At 44.9% G+C, this 24,886-nt stretch overlaps 1 protein-coding gene across 1 annotated transcript; it reads right to left on the bottom strand.

Moving 5' to 3' along the window:
- Positions 1–3,107: 3,107 nt before the first annotated feature.
- Positions 3,108–22,566, bottom strand: LOC310662300 (neuronal pentraxin-1-like). The gene is made up of 5 exons (XM_083409084.1): positions 21,564–22,566; positions 11,264–11,444; positions 8,933–9,180; positions 6,575–6,754; positions 3,108–5,928 (listed from the first exon to the last, which is right to left on the bottom strand). The coding sequence occupies exons 1-5, from the start codon at positions 22,320–22,322 to the stop codon at positions 5,719–5,721; spliced, it is 1,578 nt and encodes a 525-aa protein (XP_083265210.1). The 5' UTR covers positions 22,323–22,566; the 3' UTR covers positions 3,108–5,718.
- Between the last annotated feature and the right edge of the window lie 2,320 nt (positions 22,567–24,886).

Here is a 24,886-nt window from a genome sequence, read left to right on the forward strand (position 1 = left end):
TATCTGTTGCAGGAGTCTTTATTATTAGTATTAATTGAACCTGAAAGAGCCAAGATGGAGCGATTGCACACAGTTGGGGGTAAACTGAATCATTTTCCCCAATCTGGGGAACAGTGAGTGCAGCTAAATGTGGGCTAGACGGGGGGACCTGTGGCCCCACAGGATATCATTGGGTTTCACCTCTCGACAGCCTCTGCCAGCATTGCCAATGGTCTGGAGATGATGGGGGTTGGAAGTCCAGCAACATCATGGTTTACCACCCTTGAATCAAAGGTTGAGAGAACAAGGTCTTCCTTTGGGATCTAACTGAGAAAGTTAAGCTGGTTTGGGGGCCCCAGCAAATGTACAACCACACCCCCTCTCTGGCGTAGTGATGGGTGAACTCCATTCTCTTCCCCATTCCAAAAAAAAAGGGGGAATACGGTGGTACTTCGGGTTACATACGCTTCAGGTTACAGACTCTGCTAACCCAGAAATAGTGCTTTGGGTTAAGAACTTTGCTTCGGGATGAGAACAGAAATCGTGCTCCGGCAGTGCGGCAGCAGCAGAAGGCCCCATTAGCTAAAGTGGTGCTTCAGGTTAAGAACAGTTTCCGGTTAAGAAGGGACCTCCGGAACGAATTAAGTACTTAACCCGAGGTACCACTGTAGCTCATCTTATTTCCAAATCCAGATTTGGAGTGAGTCTCCTATGTATCAACCCAGTCCTCTTCACCACACCCAGCCACTGATCTCTTCCTTCCATCCTCTCTTATAAAGACTGGTGCTTCGAGGTACTCCAGTAGCAGCAAACGGGGAGAAAGGAGGAAAATCTCTCCTCTACCTCCCTGCTGTGAGGCAGCCTCTGAGAAACAGCCATTCCAGGGTTTGCTTTCAGCCAGATGTTGGCCCTCTGCATAGCAACACATCAGGCAAAAGGATGGGGGACTTTGCACAGCCCTGTGCAATATGGTTCAAGGGTGTAGCCCATGTGTGGGGACACGGATTCCTCTCTGGATCAGATTGAACTTTCTCCATCTCAGATGAAAATCTGAGCCACAGAAGAACCATGTGTGCTGCTCACTTCGTATTTGAGCTGAGCCTTTTGGGTCCAGGCATTGTATTGATTTGGGAAAGCAAAAGGGAAAACGTCAGATAATATCAAGGGTGGGCATCAAGTACAGCTCCTGAGACCAGCTTGCTGTGGAGAAACGGAAGCAAGATGCTGCCTTCCTCCCCACCCCCTGCCCTGCTTCCTGGAGCCAGACTAGATCTCTCTCTTGGCCTCGGGGTCACTAATGCATCCTTCCTGAGGCTATTAATACTTTGCTGCTCTGCTGACCTTGCATGTCCATCCCACAGCTGAGGGGCCAGATCTGGCCTGAGCCACTGCTAATGAGATCAAGAACAAGTGAGTGACCTGCCTGGAGACGAGCCAAAGCAATGCTGAAATCACTTTTCTCCCAATGAAATTCTCTGGTTTTCCCCTTGAGAATTTTGATGCAAGATATCCGCTGGATATTCTCTGAACGTTATTAGCAATTGCTCATCATACCCTTATTCTTCCCTCCATAGCAATTCACACATGTTTCTGGAACATCTCCCATCTGCTCAGCGGACACGGGGTCAAAAACTGCTAAGCTCTCTGCACTGCGTTGCCAAACGTTTACTGAATATTTCATATCTCTGTTCAGTACATCTTAGCTGACGGTATATTAGGGATGGTATTCAGTATTTGATAGCTGAAATGCAATTAGGGCTGCATACACACTTCTGTCAAACTCCATAAATGACATTCAGTAGTTAAATGCATGAGCTGTAAATCTGGGTGGGAGCTCAAATCTCCCCTTGGTCATAATCTTACGTGTGTGTCCGTGTCTTACTTGCAGCCTCCATGCCCACAATACAGGGATAACATATTCCCCCAATAATTTTGTCATTTATAAAAACTTGAAAATCAGCCTCGGAGGCAGCAAAAGCAAGTTGAAAAGTAAAAAAGAAGCCTCAGAGGCTGCAACTGAGAACAGCAGAATGGGGGGGGGTGCTTAACCCTTTCCAGCTGGTTTTCTGGTCAATCCCTGCCCACCTACACCTGATTTTCTATCAACAAGAGAAAAACCAGAGGTTTCCCTTCACTCTTAAGAACTATTTTAAGAGCACCGTATTGGGGAGGGGTTGGGACGCAGGTGGCGCTGTGGGTTATACCACAGAGCCTAGGACTTGCTGATCAGAAGGTTGGTGGTTCGAATCCCCGCAACAGGGTGAGCTCCTGTTGTTCGGTCCCTGCTCCTGCCAACCTAGCAGTTCTAAAGCACATCAAAGTGCAAGTAGATAAATAGGTACCACTCCGGCGGGAAGGTAAACGGCGTTTCCGTGTGCTGCTCTGGTTCGCCAGAAGCAGCTTAGTCATGCTGGCCACATGACCCGGAAGCTGTACGCTGGCTCCCTCGGCCAGTAAAGTGAGATGAGTGCCGCAACCCCAGAGTCGGTCACGACTGGACCTAATGGTCAGGGGTCCCTTTACCTTTATTGGGGAGGGGTATATTGAGGTTGGAAAATAATTCCTGGAGAAAAAACGCAGCATCTACCCCAGCCTGCCATTCTTCCACTCAGCCTAGCAGCCCTGCAAAAAATGCTTGTACAGTGCTACCTTGGTTCTCAAACGCCTTAGTACTCAAACAACTTGGAACCCAAACACCGCAAACCCGGAAGTAAGTGTTCCGGTTTGTGAACTTTTCTCGGCAGCCGAATGTGCTCCGTTTTGAGTGTTACGCTTCTGCTTTGAATGTTACACTGAGGTCTGTTTTTGCCATTTATTTTGCGTTTTTGTTTTTGTGGCTTTTTGTTTTGTTTTTGTGACTGTGTGGAACCCAGTTCAGCTACTGGTTGATTGATTGATTGTGTTACTGCAGTACATTGTTTATTGCTTTCATTTCATGGATCAATGGTCTCGTTAGTAAATTTCATGTTAAATTGCTATTTTGGGGGTTCTTTTTAAAAGTCTGGAACGGATTTATCCATTTTGCATTACTTGCTATGGGAAAGCGTGCCTTGGTTTTGGAACGCTTTGGTTTTGGAATGAACTTCCAGAACAGATTTAAGTTTGAGAACCAAAGTACCAAAGTATTTAAAAGAAATGTGGAGGAAAGTCAAGGTCTAGTTTGATCATGAGCTAATATCTGGGATCTTGGACAAGTGCTATCTAGATGCAATGTGTGTTATGAAAGAAACATTTGGAGTCTTAAAAGCAAAGACCAAAAAGCATGTGGGAAAGGGTTGCAGTTTCTTTGGCAGGTTTATTGCATCCAGTTTGAAGTATGAAAATTCAAGACAATTAACATCATACCCCCATGTAGCTACACCCATTCCACAAATGAACGCTATCAAAGCCCAGGAAAAAAACAGTATTTACAAAGAGAGAGAGTGATAGAAAAACCTATGCTAAGTTTATATATATATATATGTACACACATACACATGAGAAGACATTTGGTGTTTATTTGGAGCAAACATTAAAAATCTGGTCTGCATCCTTCACTGATTCCAACAAATCTAGGATTTCTGGCTTCTAGGCCCCTCCCTTGAAAGCCAAAACAGATGTGATGTGAGAGATCCCTGACCTACTATTACTATAGATCTGCAATGGATAAAGCTAGCTGCTTCAAAATGATTTAATTCCAACATCGCATCCGTTTCAGCCCTTTCTCCTTTGCAGTCCCAATCAGGTGTGGGGAATCTTTGCCGCTCCTGATTCTACTGAACTACAACTCCCATCTGCCCCAGCAAGCATGGTCAATGGCCAGGGGTGATGGGAGTCGTAGTTCACCAGTATTGGGGTGAGGAGGCAAAGGTTCCCCACACCTGGTATAGGCAGCCACCCAATGTCTCCTCCAGAGATTTTGGACATCCTTGCTTCTAGGCACACCTGCTCTCTTGCACTGGACCTCACTTTTATACTCTTATCCACAATGTTGTTGTATTCCTCTTTCTATTTATAATGGAGGGGTCCAATATATTGCCCTACATTTACTAAAATGACAATCAATACAGATCCGTACAACCATTTTGCCATTGTTTTTCTCCAGCACGTACTGTGTTTTTGCAGTTTACCTGTCTCGAATGTGTGTATGAGACTAGTTCATGGCATTCTCCATGTGACCAAGCACTTATTTTCAACCTGGTCTGTGTCTTCCATCCTGTGTTCTAATGTGCATGTTGTGAGTGTCAGCTGTAATGAGGGTTGAGAACGTGAAGCACTGAATTGGGGTTTGTATATACGAGCAAATGTAGCAACCAGGCATTCCCTTTGTCGCAGCGCATCAAAATCTGAGCTGCCACCAACAACAAAATGTGCTTTTATGGTGATGTGCATTATGGATTTATGGTGTTTCCAGAATCTGACCAAATCCCATCAACCCACGTATCAGCTTGCTTCTAGACTTTGGCCCGTGGCTTTTGTGTTTCATTCAGCGCATGTCTACATTACACATTTGGAATAATTTCCCTCAAACAGTTGACTTTCTTGATAATTGGTGAACAGATCTTGAAATATTTACAAATCAGCCTAAGATACGCAAACTAGTGGAACTGGGTTAAAAACCTTTAGAAAAATGGTCATGTGAATCCACCTAAGGACAGAAGCATCAGTGTAGAGGCACACGTTTTATACATATTGACAAAGAGAGCAAAATATTCCTACAGATCCTCCCCAAATCTTATAGGAAGGCCTAGATCCTGGAAGTTGTTCCCAAGGAGCGGAAAGGAGATGTTAAAATCAACAATGGTTCCAGAAGCGGGCTCCACCAAGTTTTGGGATAACTCATGGATGGGCTAAGATTGATACACAGAACTTTAACTCTCCTAATAGGATGTGTAGGGTGTATTTAATTGGTCAGTATGTTTGGGATGAAGGACAGAGGTCTTCCTGTTTAGAGGAAGCAGATAAGCTGAGGTTTGAGTTCATAAATGGCTATTTAGTTTAGTAAAAAACAGCAACACAGCATCTTGTCTTCTGAACTGAGGAGGGAGTGTTAGAGATCTCCAAGACAAAACAAAAAAGTACCTAACTTTCCCTCCAATTCCTGCCAAGCATATTTCACAAAGGCAACAGAAGAAAGCTCCTATTTAAAAGCAGATTTAGAGATGGTTGGGAAACTCAGTTTGCCAGAGATTGGATAATCTGACTATTTCCAATCATCTTCCCAATAAACCAATGCTGTGCTATTAAGGCCTTACAAAAGACCTATATAAGCAGTCTCCTCTATTTTACATGCATCTACCTTTATGTTCCACCATGAGAATGCCGTTTCCATTTACTTCACATATTAAGGAAGTGCTCCATTCCAAAACATGATGGCGCCATTTTACAGTTGGGACAAAAGTCCCTCACCTCGACAGAACAGACATCAATGCTCCAAATGTTTGCTTACTTTCTAAAGGTAAAATTTTGATCAGGCACCCTTGTTGAAAATCCAGGCATGCTAGATTCCAGATCCGAAGATCCCCCTGCACAAAACTTGGCTACATACACCCCACCCTCTCCTAAGAGATCCAGGAGTACCCTTGTCCCAAATGGAAAGGTCCCCATTATTTTCCAAACCCTACCCTCTTTTATAAAAAACAAAAAACCACTAGGTATCTTTGTCCCTCCAGAAAATCCTGGGGTGCTTGTGCCCAGCCCCACCCTCTAGATTTCACTCTCCTCTAGAGAACCCAGAAGTCCCTCTTCCTTCGTAGCCTCTCAGTGGCAGGCATTAAATGGTAGCTTGACTACTCCTCCGTGAAGCTCCATGGAGGCTTCGGCCCAGTTGATGATGTCGCCACCGGCGTAGCTGGTGCAGGTAGCCATCTTGTAAACCTCGCCTGGTGTCAGGATGTGGCCCCACATGTTGAAATCTGAGATTTCCCCAATGAAGGCTTGAGTGGCGTCAAAGCGGCCACCCAGAGTGTCCTGTAGGAAGAGGAGTGGGGAAAGAGAGTGAACACACAGCAGGGCAAGAGAATCTGTGGCCCTCCATGTGGCGCTGGACTCCATAAGAACATAAGAAGAGCCTGCTGAGCCAGGCCAGCGGCCCATCCAGCCCAGCTTCCAGTTCTCACACTGGCCAACCAAATGCTTCTGGAAAGCACACAAACAGGACCTGAGTGCAGAAGCAGTGTCCCCTTCAGTGGTTTCCAGCAAGTGATATTCAGAAGCATTTGCTGCCTCTGAGAATGGCGGTAGAACATAGCCTTCAGGGATCGTGGCCTTCTCCTCCATGAATTTGAATCTGGCTCTCATTAGCCCTAGCTGGTATGGCCAACTGTCAAGGATGAAAGCACACCTTCCAACATCTCAAGACCCCAAACCAGGACACGCGTCTTTCTGTTTGTGCTCCTGCATGAGTCACATGACCTCCACAAAATCACATGTCCCGTGTGAGATCACGCAACCCAGAATAGACACTTTTTTCTGAGCCATGCTTGCACAGAACCCAAAAATGCATGTTTTGGGGCACCGCGTAATTCAGCAACACTTAGAGGGCTACGTGTTCCCCATCCCAGATTTAGAGGAACCAGAAATGGCTCTCTATAAGTAATAATTGAGGGGTATTTACCTGCTCCTGGCCCAGTACGAAAACACCCCCAGGCTTCACCGGATGCCAGGGAGCCAGGTTCTCTCCGCTCCCTCTCCGGACTCCATCCTGGTAAGACTCCCAAATGCCATCCCGGGTTGACCAGGTCACACAGATGTGGTGCCACTTAGCATCATTAATGGCCAGTGGTAATGTGGCGGCCTGCAGAGAAAAAAGGTTAAAGTGGGGTGAGCAAACATGCTGAGCCCTAAGAGTATTGCTGCAATAAGTGTATCATGATCTGAATGGCACCAGCTATGTTGAACCTGCACAGCCTTGGAACTAGAAGAAGCAGGTTATAGCTGATACCCAGTCAGCTATAAAGCCTTGGGAATATCTCTCTACGCCTCACCTCCAACGTTTTCGGGAGGGAGATCAATACACTGGGAGAGGATAGGAAGGATGGAGCACAATATATTTTGCCGATCCAGCTTCAATGGAATCCTAAAGCATGCCTCAATATCCCTTCTGAGGTCTTAGCTGAAGGCTGTGGCCAAAGGACAAGCTGAACTTCAAGACACGTAAAAGACAAAGGTTGTCAAAAAGAAACCAAGTCTATAATGGGGTAATACTCTTAATAGGGCCAACAAAAATTCACAGCAATGTGGCAACTTCTGAGTTCTCCAGAACACTTCATCAGGCAATATAGGATGGTGGGGTGAAGATTTTTATCTAAAACTAAGCTAGTTGTGTAGCTTGCAATCTGCTTGCAATGTAGCTTGCATCTAGTTGTGTACTTTTTGTTTCAAACTTTTCCTTGTCTCTTTGTGTGATATCCCATCTGGTGAAGAGCTATGGAGAAACTCAAAACATTGCCACATGTCTGGGACTTTTTGGCTGGTTCCAATAAAGACACGATGCAGCTGTGGACTTTAGAGTTGTAGCTACTATTGTGAATGAATGGATGTTTGTTGATCAAGGTATGTTCAATTGACACAATTTATTCCAAAACCAGAATTGGGTATGGGAGGATGTACCTCACAGAATATTCTAATGCAAAAGTCAAGGTATCTATAGCTACATCTCTCTCGTTCGCAGCAAACCTTTGGTCAAGATTTCTTAATGCCCTGTCTGTGTTCCCTCTTGTCTACCTTGTGAAGAATTCATTTTGTGCTGTATATCCCAGAACCCCCGTCCAGAAGACTTGAAATGGCAAACAAGGCAGGCTTCTGTCTCTTTAATTTACAGTGGTGCCTCGCAAGACGAAATTAATTCGTTCTGTGAGTTTTTTCGTCTTGTGAATTTTTTCGTCTTGCGAAGCACGGTTTCCCATAGGAAATGCATTGACGGTTTCCCATAGGAATGCATTGTCGGTTTTAAGAAAAAGGCGCAAGATGTTTTCGTCTTGCGAAGCAAGCCCATAGGGAAATTCGTCTTGCGAAGCAACTCAAAAAACAAAAAACTCTTTCGTCTTGCGAGTTTTTCGTCTTGCAAGGCATTCGTCTTGCGAGGTACCACTGTATTGCTGGGCCCTCTTCAGATTTGGTAGGACATCACTGAATTGTTCCAGCCCAAGTGATCATGAAAAAACTGTTTTTGTTTTTTTATTTATTGTAACCCAAAAGGCAGATGAGACAGAGAAAAACATGAACATGGTGGCCATTCTTCAAACATATTTGATTATTTGATTTCTAGACCGCTTCATATATTTATAAAATATCTCTAAGCGGTGTACAGAAAACTGAAACAACAAAAGAAAGCTTCTACAAAATATTACAAAAATACACCATTACCTACAAAAATGTTACATTAATACAAAGTTACTAATATATGAGAGAAAAATATATATGTGAGAAAAGGGACGCGGATGGCGCTTTGGGTTAAACCACAGAGCCTAGGGCTTGCTGATCAGAAGGTCGGCAGTTCGAATCCCCGCGATGGGGGTGAGCTCCTGTTGCTTGCTCCCTGCTCCTGCCAACCTAGTAGTTCGAAAGCACATCAGAGTGCAAGTAGATAAATAGGTACCACTCTGGCGGGAAGGTAAACGGCATTTCCGTATGCTGCTCTGGTTCACCAGAAGCGGCTTAGTCATGCTGGCCACATGACCCGGAAGATGTATGCCGGCTCCCTCGGCCAATAAAGTGAGATGAGTGCCGCAACCCCAGAGTCAGCCACGACTGGACCTAATGGTCAGGGGTCCCTTTACCTTTACCTTTACTAATATATGTAAATCAATATCAGTTCATTTTCCTTCTGACACATCCTCCCCTCTGCCTCCAGGTTGTCACCCAGGGTCCAAACTCTTAACTCACCCACAAAAGTCTCACAGTGAGTCTCACAACATATCTGACCGCCGCCACCCAGCTCAAGAAGCTACCAGATTGGCCTTGCTCCTTGTACCTTGTCATTGATCAGCAGTTCCATGGGATTATTTCCCCACTCGATGAGCACCACTTCGTTGGCCTGGCCTGGCACAGAGTAGGAGAAAGGGGTGCCCATTCCCGGTGCGGAACTGGATTTGAGCCAGAGGCAGATGGAGAAGGCAAAGATCTCGTGATGGAGCGTACGCTTCACCTTGACATACATGTAGTTAGTGCGGAGAGGGAAGCCCACCCGGAAGTCCTCAGACTGCTTCTCCACCTTGTTTCCTGGAGGACAGAGGGGATCAGAGATGTGGGACTGAGCTGCCAACACAGAGAAATGGAGGGGAATTGGGTTTGTCCATGCATCGGCTGCTAACTGCCCAGTTCATCTACCAAGCATCCGCCCCCCAAAGACTCTTTTTATCCATTCCCATCTTCCCCCCCACCAACTGTAACTAAGCCTGATCACCAGAAATACCATGCACAATTTGACTCCTCCCTCCACTCTCTCTGTGGACTTCCTTGTACTGGGTTTTTACACTGTTGTACACTCCTAGGGGCAGGTGCCTCTTCTTTGTAAAGCCCCATGCGCACTGATGGTGCAACTGAAATAATATTAATGGACAACAACAGCATTCATCCCTCACACTCAATTCTGTTTAGCTGTCCATCTCCATTCATCATGGTCTGTCCAGTCATATCTGTTAACACGGCTGCTAAAGTTTCCTTCCACCTATACAGCAGATGGACAAGTGGATTCTGAAAGCCCATAAAATGGGCATACACACCAAACATTTGAAGCACACACCCCCTCTCCCGAGAAGCTGTCGTTTCTTAAGAGTGCTGAGAATTGTACTTCTGTGAGGCCAAAACTACAGGTCCCAGGATTCGTTGCAGGGGATGTGCCTTAAATGTATGCTATGGGCACAGCCTTATACCATAAGGTTCGAAGGACAAGCCTCCAGCAGATATTACTCAGTGGTTTGAAGATCTTACTGTCATTTCTGTGTTTGAAAGAATGGCTTGTAATTGCCAGTCTCATTTTAGGTATCTATCTGTGCATATGGACTATGTATATTGATCCACACATTTAATTTAGGATTGATGGAATATATTATTGACAATGTCAGCTGGCATTTTAAAAAAAATTCTATGTTTCTTTTTGTTGTATTTGCCAATGAGTCACATATGACTGCTTTTATCTACCGAGCCATCCATCCCCACATCTTTCATTCTGCCTCCCCATGGATCTACCAATCTACAAATCCACTGTGTTGTCATTCCTTCCACACATCCTTCCACCCGTCTCTCTTCTGACTGGATCATGATTCATCCCATTAAATAATGGCATCCACTTTTTCCACGGTCCACATGCTGATAAATTTATTTGCCTAAGAAATTAATTTTAGAGCAGGAACCTTTGGCCCTCCAGATGTCGCTGAACAACACCTCCCATCACCCCCAGCAAACATGGTCAGTGTGCAAAGATGATGGGGAGTTGAAGTTCAACAACATCTGGAGGGCCAAAGGTTGCCCACTCACACACACTTGATTCAGAGCCAGCATGGCTCTGAAGCAGGGTTTGCCAGTGCAGTGGTGACCTCCACATGTTTTTGTTAGAATTCCTGCTCCATGATTGCAGTCATGGGATTATTGTCTATCACATGACGGTATATGTTTTGAGTCCACAGAGTGGGAAGTGACGGAGAAAGGATGTTTGTGTTACTGTGTTCTGTGAAGTGGGACTATTGTCCTTTGTTCGTTTTCTCTTTGCTGCATGATGCTAGAGAGAGAGGGAGCCATGTTGCAGTGCTCCGTGTGTGTTTATATGTAAATAAAGTAGATTAGCCAAAATGCTGAGTTGCTGAGGTCTGTCGTGCAAGCTGCAAAGACTCTGTGGATCTCTAAGTGTGCCGGTGTCTGTTGGCATCGTTCGCTGTGATGTTCGGGCTGAAGAAAGCTTCTAAAGCTCCCGAACGATTGACCAGGAGGGAGAGAACATGCCAGTCGGGCATGTGTCTCTGCCAGAGTCCTACTCGAGTGTAGGATGAGCTCCTGACAGTTTTTAGATTCCAATTCCCAGTCAGCATGGACAGTGGTCAGGGGGAATTATGGGAGTTGTACTCCAATAACATTGACTACCCTTTCTCTGGAGCAACAGAAAACAAATTTATTCTATGACAGCCCTTCAGATACTTGAAGATGACTTCCTTCCTTCCTTCCTTCCTTCCTTCCTTCCTTCCTTCCTTCCTTCTTTCCTTCCTTCCTTCCTTCCTTCCATCCATCCATCTCCACCCCACTGTCTCAAGACCAAACTCCCTCTCCCCACCCTGACCCTGGCAACACCTGGTGTGTGACTGCCACTCACCTTTCTCAACACTGTGCCCATGAGAGACGTGCTTGTGCCTGAGCCCTGCTGCTGTTGGCACACCCACCGTGTGATGCTCAGAGGTGTTTGATTTCTCGTGGATCTGATGCTCCAAGATGCTTATCTTTTTCTGGAGAGCATCGCGCAGGGACGTGGAGAAGACAGAGCTGTTCCGATTGTGCTGGTGAAGGCAAGACGGGCACACATGTCAACCATTAATTTCTATAACTATGCCTCAAAACCCCAGAACCTCCTACCAGGACACTTCTGTTGCCTCTCTCATCTTTCTTCTCCTGAAAGCTACTTTTTTGTGAAACCTTCTTCACGATCTATTAGTTCTCATTTGCTGAATGTATAACCAAACTAAACACATGGCCTTCTTGTGACTTTCGCCTCCATCTTCTTTGTGTTGAATTTTAGATTGTTAAGTGCCACAGAGAAGGAACCTGTGTTGCTTGTTCGTTGTTATTTAAATGACTTTGGCTGCATAAACACCATACATTTAAGCTTTAAATTTTAAAGCACACTTAAATAACATTCTTTCCCTAAAAAAGATTATGGGAACTGCAGTTTGTTAAGGGTGCTGGGACTTACAGCTCTGTTGGGGGTAAAATACAGTTCCCAGGATTCTTGTGTACATTTGTGCTTTAAATGTATGTTGTGTACGCAATCATACACTCTAGTGACTAATAATAATAATAATAATAATAATAATAATAATGCATCAGGCCTTGTCTAAGACACAGCCTACATAAAACAAGCAGTTCGTTACTGTTCAGTCCTGCATGTGTCTACTCAAAAGTAAGCCTTATTGAGTTCAATGGAACTTATTCCCAGGTCAACAGATCTGTGGCACTAGCTACCTGGAGCCAGCCCTGCCGCACAGCAAGTGTGACAAACTGCTTCAGGCAACACCAAGAGGGGGACAAGAAGTGGTGTCTGACTGATGCAGCAAGACTTTCTCAGGTGTTTTGTTTTCTCGAGCGGGGCCAGGGGCTGGGAGGTAGACATTTGGGTTCTGTTTCTGGAAGCAAAATATCTTGAGCTACTACTGCCAATTCCCACAGTCCCTTCCCTGCCCACAGGCCTGAACTGGGAGACCCACCAACTTTGATACTGTACCCCCACATCCAGTTTGGTGTGTTTCTGGATATCTAATTCTTGCTTACGTATTAAGAAGGGGGAAAGCGAGGGAAAAGGGCAGCAGAATTATTTTTAGTCACTGCACTCAGGTTAACACCTCAGATGCTCTAGTAATCTCTATTCCCACCCACAGTGATGGCAGCAGAACTGTCCTGTCCCTCCTTTCAAGGCTTCTTCGGTAAAAGCCATCACGTACAAAGCAGAATCATAAAACCACGTACAAAGGTGCTATTCAGAACATATTTTGAAGGCTTCTGCTCTTTTTGAGAAACAAAATATCTTGGATTTCTTAGCTTCTGGGCACTCCAGCTCCACAGAAAAAACTGAACATTTTAAGAGAAAACACAGGAATCCTGTTTCGCATTCCTCCCTTCACTCCACAAAAAAAACCCACAAAAAACTGGCCAATAGAGAGATGCGTGGGAAAGGGCCTTCTCAGTGGTGGCCCCTTGATCAATGTTTCTCAACCTTGGGTTGCCAGATCAGTTGGGACCACAATTCTCATCATCCCCAGCCAGCTTAGCCAATGGTCAGTTGTAGTCCAAGGACACCTAGAGCCCCCAAGTTGAAGAAAATGGGCTCAGGCCAGTGTCATTTCCCACTGTAGTAGCTTATGGCCAGACATAGAAGTGTAGAGTTGGAAGGGACCCTGAGGATCATCTAGTCCAACCCCCTGCAATGCAGGAATATGCAGTTGTCCCATACAGGGATCAAACCTGCAACCTTGGGATAGCAAGTGTGGCAGGAAGATTCAAGGACAACCTAAGAAATGTTTAAACATTTCAGTATAGTATAGTATAGTATAGTATAGTATAGTATAATCAATATATACTTTTTTATTTGCAGAATATTTACATTATTTTATACTTTCTGGATGCCCCATGTTCATATTAGAAAGTACCGTATTTTTTGCTCTATAAGACTCACTTTTTCCCTCCTAAAAAGCAAGGAGAAATGTGTGTGCTTCTTATGGAGCGAATGCAGGCTGTGCAGCTATCACAGAAGCCAGAACAGCAAGAGGAATTGCTGCTTTCACTACGCAGCGATCCCTCTTGCTGTTCTGGCTTCTGAGATTCAGAATATTTTTTTTCTTGTTTTCCTCCTCCAAAAACTAGGTGCGTCTTGTGGTCTGGTGCGTCTTATAGAGCGAAAAATACGGTATTTTGTTCTCTGTGTTATAAATCAAGCACTTCTAGGAGTCGTTTCTTTTTGTTTTCCAGTGTATTTCTTATCAATTAAAAAAAAATACCAGTGTGCCAATGAGCAATTTTTTTATTCTGAAAATGTGTCCCAGAGAAAAAAGTTTGAGAACCACTGGCTTAGGCTATGAAATTACCTGCCTCAGGACAGAGATTTCTCTATGCCTGAAGTATCAGTTGAAAACAATGTTGTTCTGACATGCATTTCAGTAGAAAATTCTTACATGTTTTGTATTAGTTATCAAGCAATTTGGGTGTGGCGTGTGTTTTTTTGTAGGGTGTCATTATTGTTTTTTTAATCATGGTTTTATGATAGCTGTTTCCCAGATTATGGGTCTTGTAAATATGAGTTGTAATTTTTTTTTATAAATATAAAACAAATAGTAATAATAGTAATAATAATAATTTATTATTTATACCCTGATCATCTGGCTGGGTTTCCCCAGCCACTCTGGGCGGCTTCCAACAAAATATTAAAATACAATAGTCCGTCAAACATTAAAAGCTTCCCTAAACAGGGCTGCCTTCAGATGTCTTCTAAAAGTCTGGTAGTTGGTTTTCTCTTTGACATCTGGTGGGAGGGCGTTCCACAGGGCGGGTGCCACTACCGAGAAGGCCCTCTGCCTGGTTCCCTGTAACTCGGCTTCTTGCAGCAAGGGAACTGCCAGAAGGCCCTCAGTGCTGAACCTCAGTGTTCAGGCGGAACGATGGGGGTGGAGACACTCCTTCAGGTATACTGGACCGAGGCTGTTTAGGGCTTTAAAGGTCAACACCAAGACTTTGATAGGAACACTCTGATAGCAACAAATAGCAACACAACAGAAGCTGCTTCCATACCTCAGGGTCTTTGGCTTCTATCCTGATTTGCAAGTGCGATTCTAGCCCAGCAGCCTAGGTTCAGGATATCTAAAAGACCACTTTCTACCATTTGTAGCTGCCCATCAATTGGATGTTCACCTGAGGCCCTCTTCCCAATAGCCCTGCCCTTTGGAGGTTAGGGCCTCCACTGTGGAAAAACCTCTCCTATAGAATTACCTCCCTAAACAAATGTCCCATGTCCTGTTAGCCCTTGTCAATGTATGTCTGGTGGGTGTTTTACACTGTTTCAATGGGAGCGACAAATCTCTTTGAGGTTTGTTACACTGGAAAGTCAGGATAAAGATCTTTTAAATAATCACAACAACACTAGCAATTAGAGCTGTCATCCACTTAAAGAAGCCTTAGGCTGTGTACACACTATACCTTTAAAGCACATTAGAAGCACATTTCTGTCCCCCTCCCCATCAATAATTCTGGGCGCTGTAGTTTGCTAAAGGTTGCTGGAAACGGGCAACTCTTTAAGGAAGGAGTAAACTTCAGTGCCCAGAATTCTTTGGGGGAAATAATGTGCATGGGACGTGCTTCAGAGGTCATCGTGTGTACCTCATTCCCAGCCCTACCTGAAGATGCCAAGAGTTGAACATGGGGGCATCTCCATGCAAAGCAGGTGCTCTAGTACTACTGAGCCTCAGGTTGTACAGGGTTGCCAAAGCTGGCAGTGCCCATGAAAAACGCCCAGAGCGACCTCTCAGTTATTTGCTGCTTTGTTGCCAAACCTGTCAGTCCTGTCCTACTTGAGTTCTGGGGAAAGATTTTGGATGTATTTTTCTTATTTGAAAATAATAAAGGAAAGTTCTAACCAAATAAAAACTTCATCCTGTTTTGAAATGGACTCCTTACAGCTAGAAGAAGAAGAGGAAGAAGAAGAAGAAGAAGAAGAAGAAGAAGAAGAAGAAGAAGAAGAAGAAGAAGAAGAAGAAGAAGAAGAAGAAGAAAACTTATCGTGTTCATAATATTTGTAGCACTTGGCCACTTGGTAGTGTCACCTCAAAGTACAGCTGTGTTCTATTTCTATCTAGAGCAAATCACATTGAACTGGAAGTTGAAAAATAAGCAGACTAACAGAAAATCATTTTGTAGCTTGTGCGAAACCTGCACAATTTGGCGGGCTGCAGGGGAGAGAGTGGAGACACGTTGCTTTTCCCCACCCCCTTAGTTCCCTGTAGACAATATGCTCCAGAAACAGAGCCACTGAGCTAAGTTTGGTGCCCACCTTCCACTCAGTTCCCAGGGTAAGTAAGCCCAGACACCCAACCCAGTTGACCCTACTGGACAACTAGGGTGGGATAGTTACGGTCTTTCCTTCCATGATGGGTTGGACGTTGCAAGGGAGGCATGGTTCCTTTGGTCTGTAACCTAGTGAGCTTTGTGGCTATGTAGGGACTTCAATCTCTCTCCCTGGTTCTTGTATGACTCTCCCACCTGTACCCGACTGAGTCCAGATAAATAACAGGTAAACTATCTCCACCTTCACCCCCACCCCACCCAGTGTAAGCTGTGTGGCCCTAGAGTAGCTTGATTGTCTATTTCAGGGATGGGAATCCCATAGCCCATAGATACTGTTGGACTCCAATTCCCATCAGCCCCTGCTAGCATGGCCAATGGTCAGGAATGACAGGAACATCATCCTCCAGGAACAACATCTGGAGGGCCATAGGCTCCCCATCCGTAGTCTATATTATCCTGCCACGTCCCAGGAAGAATTTTTACCACGTATCAGATTCAGCTGTACAGAAAAATGTGTGGTGGAATTATTATTATTATTAGTAGTAGTATTTATTGAATTAATATACTACCCTATACCCAGAGGTCTCAGGGCAGTTCACTGCATTGTTATTGTTCTGTGCTTTTACTATTTTTGTACACTGCTTTGTGTAATTTTCTTTCAGGGTAGTTCACAGCAAAATAAACATTTTCTTATTAAAATCAATGCAGTGAAATACAACAATATCTGCAAAAGCTTGGTATTAGTCACTATCAAATGCATGAGCCAGCACGTAGATCTTAAATGCCAAAAACTCATCAGATTTAGCACTTTCCATTATTAATATTATTTTCTGATTAAACCTCTCTGTCCAGGAAATGAAGGAATCCTGCCATCTAAGTTACCCCCCATATGATTTTACTGGAGCTGGACCATAAAGAAGGCTGATCGCCGAAGAATTGATGCTTTTGAATTATGGTGCTGGAGGAGACTCTTGAGAGTCCCATGGACTGCAAGAAGATCAAACCTCTCCATTCTGAAGGAAATCAGCCCTGAGTGCTCACTGGAAGGACAGATCCTGAAGTTGAGGCTCCAATACTTTGGCCACCTCATGAGAAGAGAAGACTCACTGGAAAAGACCCTGATGTTGGGAAAGATGGAGGGCTTCCTATCTGAAAGGTCCATTGTCTAAAATCAAACCAGTCAATTCCCACCACCACCCCTTTTTGAAGGCTTAATTAATCCTGTTTCCCACTTAGGCTGCAAACAGACCATACATTTAAAACACACCTAAATCCAACTACTTCTCCCAAAGAATCCTGGGAACTGTAGTTTTGTTAAGGGTGTTGGGAATTGTAGATTCTGTGGTAAGTAAAGTACAATTCCCAGGATTCTTTGGGTGGGTGGAGGCGAATGTCCTTTAAATGTATGGTGTGTATGTGTCCACATATAACCCCAGACAGAATGAGAGCCATAATGTGGGAATCCGGATATGCACAGGAGAAAAAAGGGGCAGGACCTGTACAGGAATGGCCTCAGAAGGGTAATTAACAGGTGGTGTGTGAGGGGAAAGCTATGAAGGTGAAGAGAGAAGGCATGGAAAGGTGTGGAGCACAGAATGAGAGGCAGGTCAGATGGCCAGGTAGGCAAGTGCGGAGGGGGACATGACGAGAATAGGCAGCACATAGTCTTCAATGGAAGTGCCATTCTGTGGTGTTTTCAAGACCCATTCTGCCATCTTAAATGACTCCTGATCTGTCCCTGAAGAGGAGGAGGATGCTCTCTCAGATCATATAAACATTATTATTTATGTGCCCCTAAAAATGTTGCAGCACCAAATGACCTCCTGCGTTCCTTTTTGCAGTGGGGGCCTGAGTGTTACATCTGCCAGTCCTTCATTCCATCTCATCTTTTTTCCCATCCTCCTTTGTCTCATCTATCCTGCTTTCCTCCCAACCTTCCTATGCATCTAATAATCCATCGATCCACCTCTGCGTTTCACGAATCCATTTGCATGTTTCCTCTCCCCTAGCTTCCTGGCCTATTTGTTATCCCTCGTCCGACAGCCGTTTTGGGGGATCTCGCAGTTGCTCCACACGAGGGGATGAATTGTAAGGTACGGGACATGCAACGTGGACCGAAGTGAGAGAGAGGCCCAATTTAACATGGTCGTTACTGGCTTTACCTTCATCACGTATTATTATTGTTCGTCTCAACAACTCTGCGAGGAAGGTGAGGTGAGGAATAGCCTTTGAGAGGAAAGGACGGTCAGAAAGAATTCCTAAGGCCTAGATGAGTGATGCCACCACCCTGGCAGTAGTTTCGGCTGTTGTCAGAAGAAGGAAGGATGGGGAGGGAAAGGAAAACTTTGATCTTCATTAAAAACTTATGGTGATCCATACATAAGGGGGGAAAACACTCCAAAATCATCAGGCAATATGTTAAGGGGTAATATGATAGCCATGTTCAAATATATGAAGGGATGTCACATGGAGGAGGGAGAAATGTTGTTTTCTGTTACTCCAGGGAAGCGGACACGGAGCAATGGATCCAAACTACAAGAAAGAAGATTCCACCTAAACATTAGGAAGAACTTCCTGACAGTAAGAGCTGTTCGACAGTGGAATTTGCTGCCAAGGAGTGTGGTGGAGTCTCCTTCTTTGGAGGTCTTTAAGCAGAGGCTTGACAACCATATGTCAGGAGTGCTCTGGTGGTGTTTCCTGCTTGGCAGGGGGTTGGACTCGATGGCCCTTGTGGTCTCTTCCAACTCTATGATTCTATGATTCTATGAATACGTTGCTTGTGCAATGGGACTTTCTCCCCTCTCCTCCTCCTATACACCCCATAATATTGTTTTAGGGGATTGAAGGAACCCTCAGAACAGTGCATGGGGGAACAGTGGGGTCGTTCCATCTGGCATGCTGCCATGCTTGTTATAGTGCAACACTGAATTCCACCAAGTTCTCAGTTTTCAAAACGCTGAAAAAAGAAAGTTCCTATTTCCCATGCCTCTTCTCTCTTTGTACAACATCTGGAAAACTAAAAGTCTTGTGGTAAGTCCCCAATAAAGGCTTCACCCAGCTGTCGATTTTGGAGCTTGGTCAACAGGTTATTCCTTTCTTGGGAGGTGTGGTAGGCCTCAGGGTGGTGGCTTGTGTGATATGCACTTTGGGAAATCAAAGTTTGTGTGTTGGGGTGTGGGGGAATAAAGGCTCCTGAAGACCATTTTCCCACTGAGACCAAAATGCCTCTAAAAGGACCTGCTCATTTGCAGGTACCGAGATAGCTGAGTGCTATCCTGTATGGATAGACTGAGCTTGTAAAAAGAAATGAATTGACTTCAACTGGAACCAGAAAATTGACTTCAACTGGAATCATTGTTTGTGCTGTATCATGTGCAAGCTGTTGGTTACACCAACCTCACTTCTGTAAAAGCAAAACAAGATGATTTTCTGTCTCTGGTTATATATGGCCATAGGGGTGGAGGGAAATAGACAGACAGAGTATATTTGAGTGAGTGGTCATTTGTGATAAGTTCAGGAGGCAAAGGGCAGAGAGACCACTGACACCAAACCATTATGGAGTCCTAACGAAGATTTCACCTACATTTATCCCTGCGGTTAGGAAAAGAAACCATGTGAACTATCTTCCTTATTGAAGGAGATACATCAGCAGCTGAGATAGATATGTTGATGGGAGAGACAAGGAATACAGGGTGTTTGTGGAAAGTGGGGTGGAAGGAAAAAGTGGGAGGGTGGACCTGAGGGCAGGAAAGCAACATGACACCCAAACGTTTAGAAAGTGTGTTAGTCAGTATGAAGAAAGGTAAAGGAAACTGTGTATGTTTAGACTAGGGAAAAGAAGATTAAAAGGGGACTCAGTTGCAATCTCTGCCTATTTTTAGAGAGTTTAATACAAAGGTGGCAGAAGGCAATCTTTTCTCTCTTGCAACAGAGACTGGGACAGGGACAATGGGTTTACACCATACTATAGTTTTAAAGCAGCTCCCATCAGCCGCAGCCAGCCCAATGGTCAGGGATAATGGGATCTGCATCTGGAGTGCCAGATGTTGGCTCCCTCAAGGGATAGGAACATGGGGTGTGGGCTGAATCACTTCTTAACTAAAAGTATGGTGGCCAACCATTTGTGATAAAGCCAGAAACACATGCTCTTCACTTGATGACTGCAACAAGAAGTGATGACTGAGATATAAATCCACCTAGAGAATTTTCTTAACTACAAAAATGACTTTCAGCGCAATTTTTTTCAATGGAGTCAATTCAGATATTTTTCTGCCAGACATAAAGGGTAAAGGTGTATAGAAACTGTGATGAGAACCAAGCTACAGATGATCCAGCTCTAGAGATTTTACAGAGTGGGAAGAAGCAGGACCTGATCGATATGGCTTAAGCAGGAGATATACTGCCTTAAGACAGAGAATATCGTCCTTTATCCACTGCTTTGTGTAGCATCTTGCCTGATGAAGGCCTCTGTTACAGAAGATGGATGAATAGACATGTAGGTAGGTTGATCAGTCAGCAATGGTGTCCTTAAGAAATGAGATCCAAAATATTTCATAGAATCATAGAATTGTAGAGTTGGAAGGGACCTTGAGCTTCATCTAATCCAACCCCCTTCTCTGCAAGGCATCAACTAAAGCATCCATGAAAGATGACCACTCAACCTCTGCTTAGAAACCTCCAAGGAAGGAAAGTCCACCACCTTCCAAGGGAATCCATTCCACTGTTGAACACCTCTTACTGTCAGAAAGTTATTTCTTGTAACCAGAAGCCATTGATTTTAGTCCTACCCTCCAGAGCAGGACAAAACAAGCTTGCTCTATCTTCCATGTGTGACAGCCCTTTAGATATTTTAAGATGGCTATCCTATCTCCTCTCAATCTCCTCTTTTCCAGGCCAAAGATACCCAACTCCCTCAACCATCCTCATAAGGCTTGGTTTCCAGACCCTTGACCATCTTGGTCGTTCTCCTCTGCACATGTTCCAGCTTGTCAACATCCTTCTTAAATTGTGGCATCCAGAACTGGACACAGCACTTTAGGTGGGGGAGGGTCTGACCAAGGCAGAAGTCCTATTACTTCTCTTGATCTGGACACTATACTTCTGTTGATGCAGCCTAGAATACATTACCTTTTTGTGCTGCTGCATCACACTGTTGACTCATGTTAAACCTGTGGTCTACTAAGACCCCTAGATCCTTTTCGCATGTACTACAGGCAAGCTAGGTGTCTCCTGGGAGTACTGATTGACCTTAATTTGTGGTTTTCCCCATTCAGATATTGTTGGTAGTGATGGGGTAGCTTCATAGGCCGTGTCTTCACTATAGCTTTAAAGCACCTCTCAAAGTATTCTGGGCACTGTTGTTTGTTAAGGGTTGCTGGGAATTGTAACTCTGTGAGGGGTAAACTACAGGGCCCAGAATTCTTTGAGCGAAATAATGTGTTCCAGATAAACTGTCAAAATATTAAATTTTGCTTCTCACATGCAATGTCCAAAAATCATCCCTATGGCTAAGACAACTTAGCCGTGTGAATCTATTTGTGCATTTCACAGATGTGAAGAGGAAGCAGGAAAGCTTGATGCGAGAAAGTGTATCTGGAAGGATGGGAAATGTTTTTGGACATTGGATTTATAGAGGGTTGTGTGTTAAATAAGGTGAGGGGGGGTTACCAGGGATAAGGAGCATTGCCTGCCATTGTTTATTGTGATCACGTTAAAGGAGGGAGGAATGAGAGGCAAAGTTGGGTGGTTGGGTAGACAAGGAACAGATGGACAAATATGAGAAGAAAGCATAACTGGGAAAGATAAGGGATAGTTTTCTGGAGAAGAGGTGGCTGATGCACAAGACTTGGTACCTGAAGATGCTCCAGTCTCTCCTTGAGGGATTCCAGCATCCTCTCCATCTGGTTCACCCCAGATGTCTCCTTGGGTGGGTCCTCCATGGTGTTGGCAGCGGAAGCCCCCTTGCGAAAGGCATCGTGGTTGCTGTGCCCCACCTGTAGTTCATGGTGCTCCCGTTGCCCAAAATGGTGATATTCGTTCTCCCGGGCATGGATGCCTTCATGGGGATCTCGGTGCCCAGCCTCATGGTGTCCCCTGTGACTTTCTTCATGGTGGCCCTGATGCCCATCCTCGCGGTGGCCTTGGTGTGCATTCTCATGATGTCCCCTGTGACCATCCTCATGGTGGGTCCGATGCCCACCCTCGTGGTGGCCTCTGTGGACTCCCTCGTGATGCCCATGCCCATGGCTGTGGTTCTCTTCATGGTGACCACCATGGTGCTCCCCAACATGTCTCCGGGAATGGGCTTCACAGCGGCTCAGCTTGGCCGTCAACTCCCGCACCGTCTCCCGCTGGTCCAAGATCGTCTCCTTCTGGTGCACCACGGTCTCCCGCAGGTGCAAGATGGTTTCCTTGGCTTCCTCAAGAGTCCCTACCCAGTGCCCATTGCCTGCACTGTTAGCCCCTGCGCCGTGTCGCTGCTGGCTGGCTGACTGGCAGCCGTTGTCCATATCCAGAGGCATAGGGCTGCAGATGAATTTGGGCAAGCCGTATTCAGTGGCCGGCATCAGTGGGGAGAAGATGAGGCAGAGCAACGCCCAATGCAAGGCCATCTCCACAGCTGCGATGGCTCTGGCAGATGGGAAAGGGATGGGGGTAGGGAGAGCAGTCCGGAATGGGTTTTGCAGCCAAGGAAGGAGGATGGAGGTGATCCTAGATAGAGGCCGGTGGTCTAGATATCATGGACGTTGCCGCACAACAGATTTAGATGCAACCTCGATCATCTAGGCCCTCTTTTAGGAGGCCAACGAAAATCCCAAGGGGCCACCTCAGAGGCCTCTGTTAGGAAGGCGATCCGAAGGTGGGCGTTAATTCCAGCCGAAGCGTACAATGGAGGGAGTCAAGTTGGGCCCACCAAGTCACCAAACACGAATCAGGTCTTGCCCTCCCCAGAAATCTGGTAGCGTTGCCTCAGCCGTCAGAGCCTTTTCTCCTTTGCCGGCACCTGCTCTTTACTACCCAGCGGAACCGAGCTGCCAGCAGGTATCCCAACACTGTGGGCAGGCGGGATTTGTGCTTTTCCTGCCTCTCCTTCCTTTTCAATTTGCCAAATCCGTTGGTGATGCGGAGAGAAGCATCGTCTCCCCTGGCGACCGAGAAATTAATGGGCTTAAGGTGTCACGGCAGAGCTTTTTCCTTCACCCTTGCCCATCCTCCTCCCACCCCTGTTGCTAAGGCCTCTGCCTGGAAGCCTTTATAGAGCCCCTCCTCATGCCACTGCCCTCCTCCTCCTCTACCCCCCCCCAGCAGATAAGAGACTTGCAAAGCTAAAACTCCACTCAGAAGAATTAAGTTACCAGTGAGAGACACAGAAGCTAAGTCTGAGCTTTGAACTAATTCACTGGTTTCTCATCTAATGAAAAGTGCTTACATGGGGCCCATTATTCGCAGGTAGAATAAGAGGACATAAGGGGAGCCAGGGTGTCAAGTAGGCCATGGGGGGGTGTGGATAGCAAGACGGTGGGAATATCTGTGAAAGATATATCAATACATCCTACCTTTCCACACAAGGGCCTGGTGGAGTGAACAGAGGAAAAGCACAAAACAATTCAGTGCAGTGCATAAATATTAAGACGAAACAACCGCATTAAAAACACCAGGGTCAATTATCATTTTAACCGTTTGATCCCAATTCCCTAAGCACTGGAAATTTCAGAACAGCCTCAATATTATTCCCACCCCTGCAAGAAGCGTAAGTACTTCTAGTGCACTTAGGGGGGAAATATTAGACATATATTCCAAAAGCACAAACTGTATCCCCCCCCCGCCAGTATTCGAACTCATGGCTTATAATCATCGATTTCATTTAGATATCTCCTTGGATATTTGGACTGCCTATATTTAATTTATATAGTCTTATTGTTAATGTCAGCTAGCAATGGTGTTATTAGTAGTAGTAGTAGTAGTAGTAGTAGTAGTAGTAGTATCTTCTTTCTTCTGTTAGATTTGCATTTTTAAAAAAGTAAAAATCGGATTGAGATTATGGTAAACTTCAGACGTAGCCCAAGGGCAGAAGTAGTGGAGGCCCAGAGCTCAGATAGGGATGGAAACATCTGTCCTTTGGGGGTTTCTGTTTCTCATTTTTCCCAATCTTAAACCCGAGTTCTCCACACTTCTGCAGCAGTTTGCAGGGCCGGGGATTAAATCCTTACGAAAATTTGTGCAACTTTCTCCTAAACACATTCCCTCCCCCCTCCCCCCCAAGCAATTTTGAGGATGGCTGTGCTTTGATTCTCACGTTGTTTTTGAAAAATGCGCATATGCTAGATTTGGTCCTGAATAGCATCTCCTCCATCCCTAGCCTCAGAGCACAACAGGTTGGTTCTAACAAGTCTTGATTTCACATATCTGACATGGGAAACTGAACTTGCCAGAACACTTTTACATGATTGGGTTTTCCCCTTACAGCCCCCAAATCTAATAGCATTTATAACTGGGAACTTTGGTTCCATTGTAGCAGGCATTTTACATTTTAGCACATTGGGTTGTGCTAACGAGGCTAAGGTTGCGGCACTCAGCTCACACTGAAATCAATAGGATTTACTTTTCCCATTGATTTCAGTGGGGTTAAGTGCAATTAATTTACGTGTCTTAAATGGATTCAGCCCAGTTACTCTTTTGGGATCGAAGTCATCGTACTAACCATCTATAATTACATACAGACAAGAAGCAGGTGTCAAGAAGAGCTATTTCAACTAGCAACCCATAAAAGCGTATCGTTCAGGATACAGACAACATTTCAAACAAATCTGAGGGAATTATATAATTTTGCCATTAGAATTCCGAGCCTTTTAGACAACAATCCTAATAACCGCAGTTATTGATATTAACAATGTTTCTAAAGCTCTTCAACACCCAGTCATCACACAGCAGCAATAAACCTTGAACGCATGCTCAGAATGTATTCCCCCCAAAAAATGATTAATCCCCAACTGATTTTTTTAAAAAAACTCAATTTAATTATTTTCTTTTAATGAATTTTAAGGCAATACTGTAAGGCATCAGCTTACTAGATTCAATATTTTTATACGCCCTCCCCCAGTTAATGTGAGCCCCACAAGTCCCTGTCCAGTTTCAGGCAGCATCGTTTATAAAACATTCTGTCATCCAGAGATGG

The sequence above is a fragment of the Podarcis tiliguerta genome (assembly GCF_965153285.1).
Source record: "Podarcis tiliguerta genome assembly, chromosome: 13".
NCBI classification, from domain to species: Eukaryota; Metazoa; Chordata; class Lepidosauria; order Squamata; family Lacertidae; genus Podarcis; species Podarcis tiliguerta.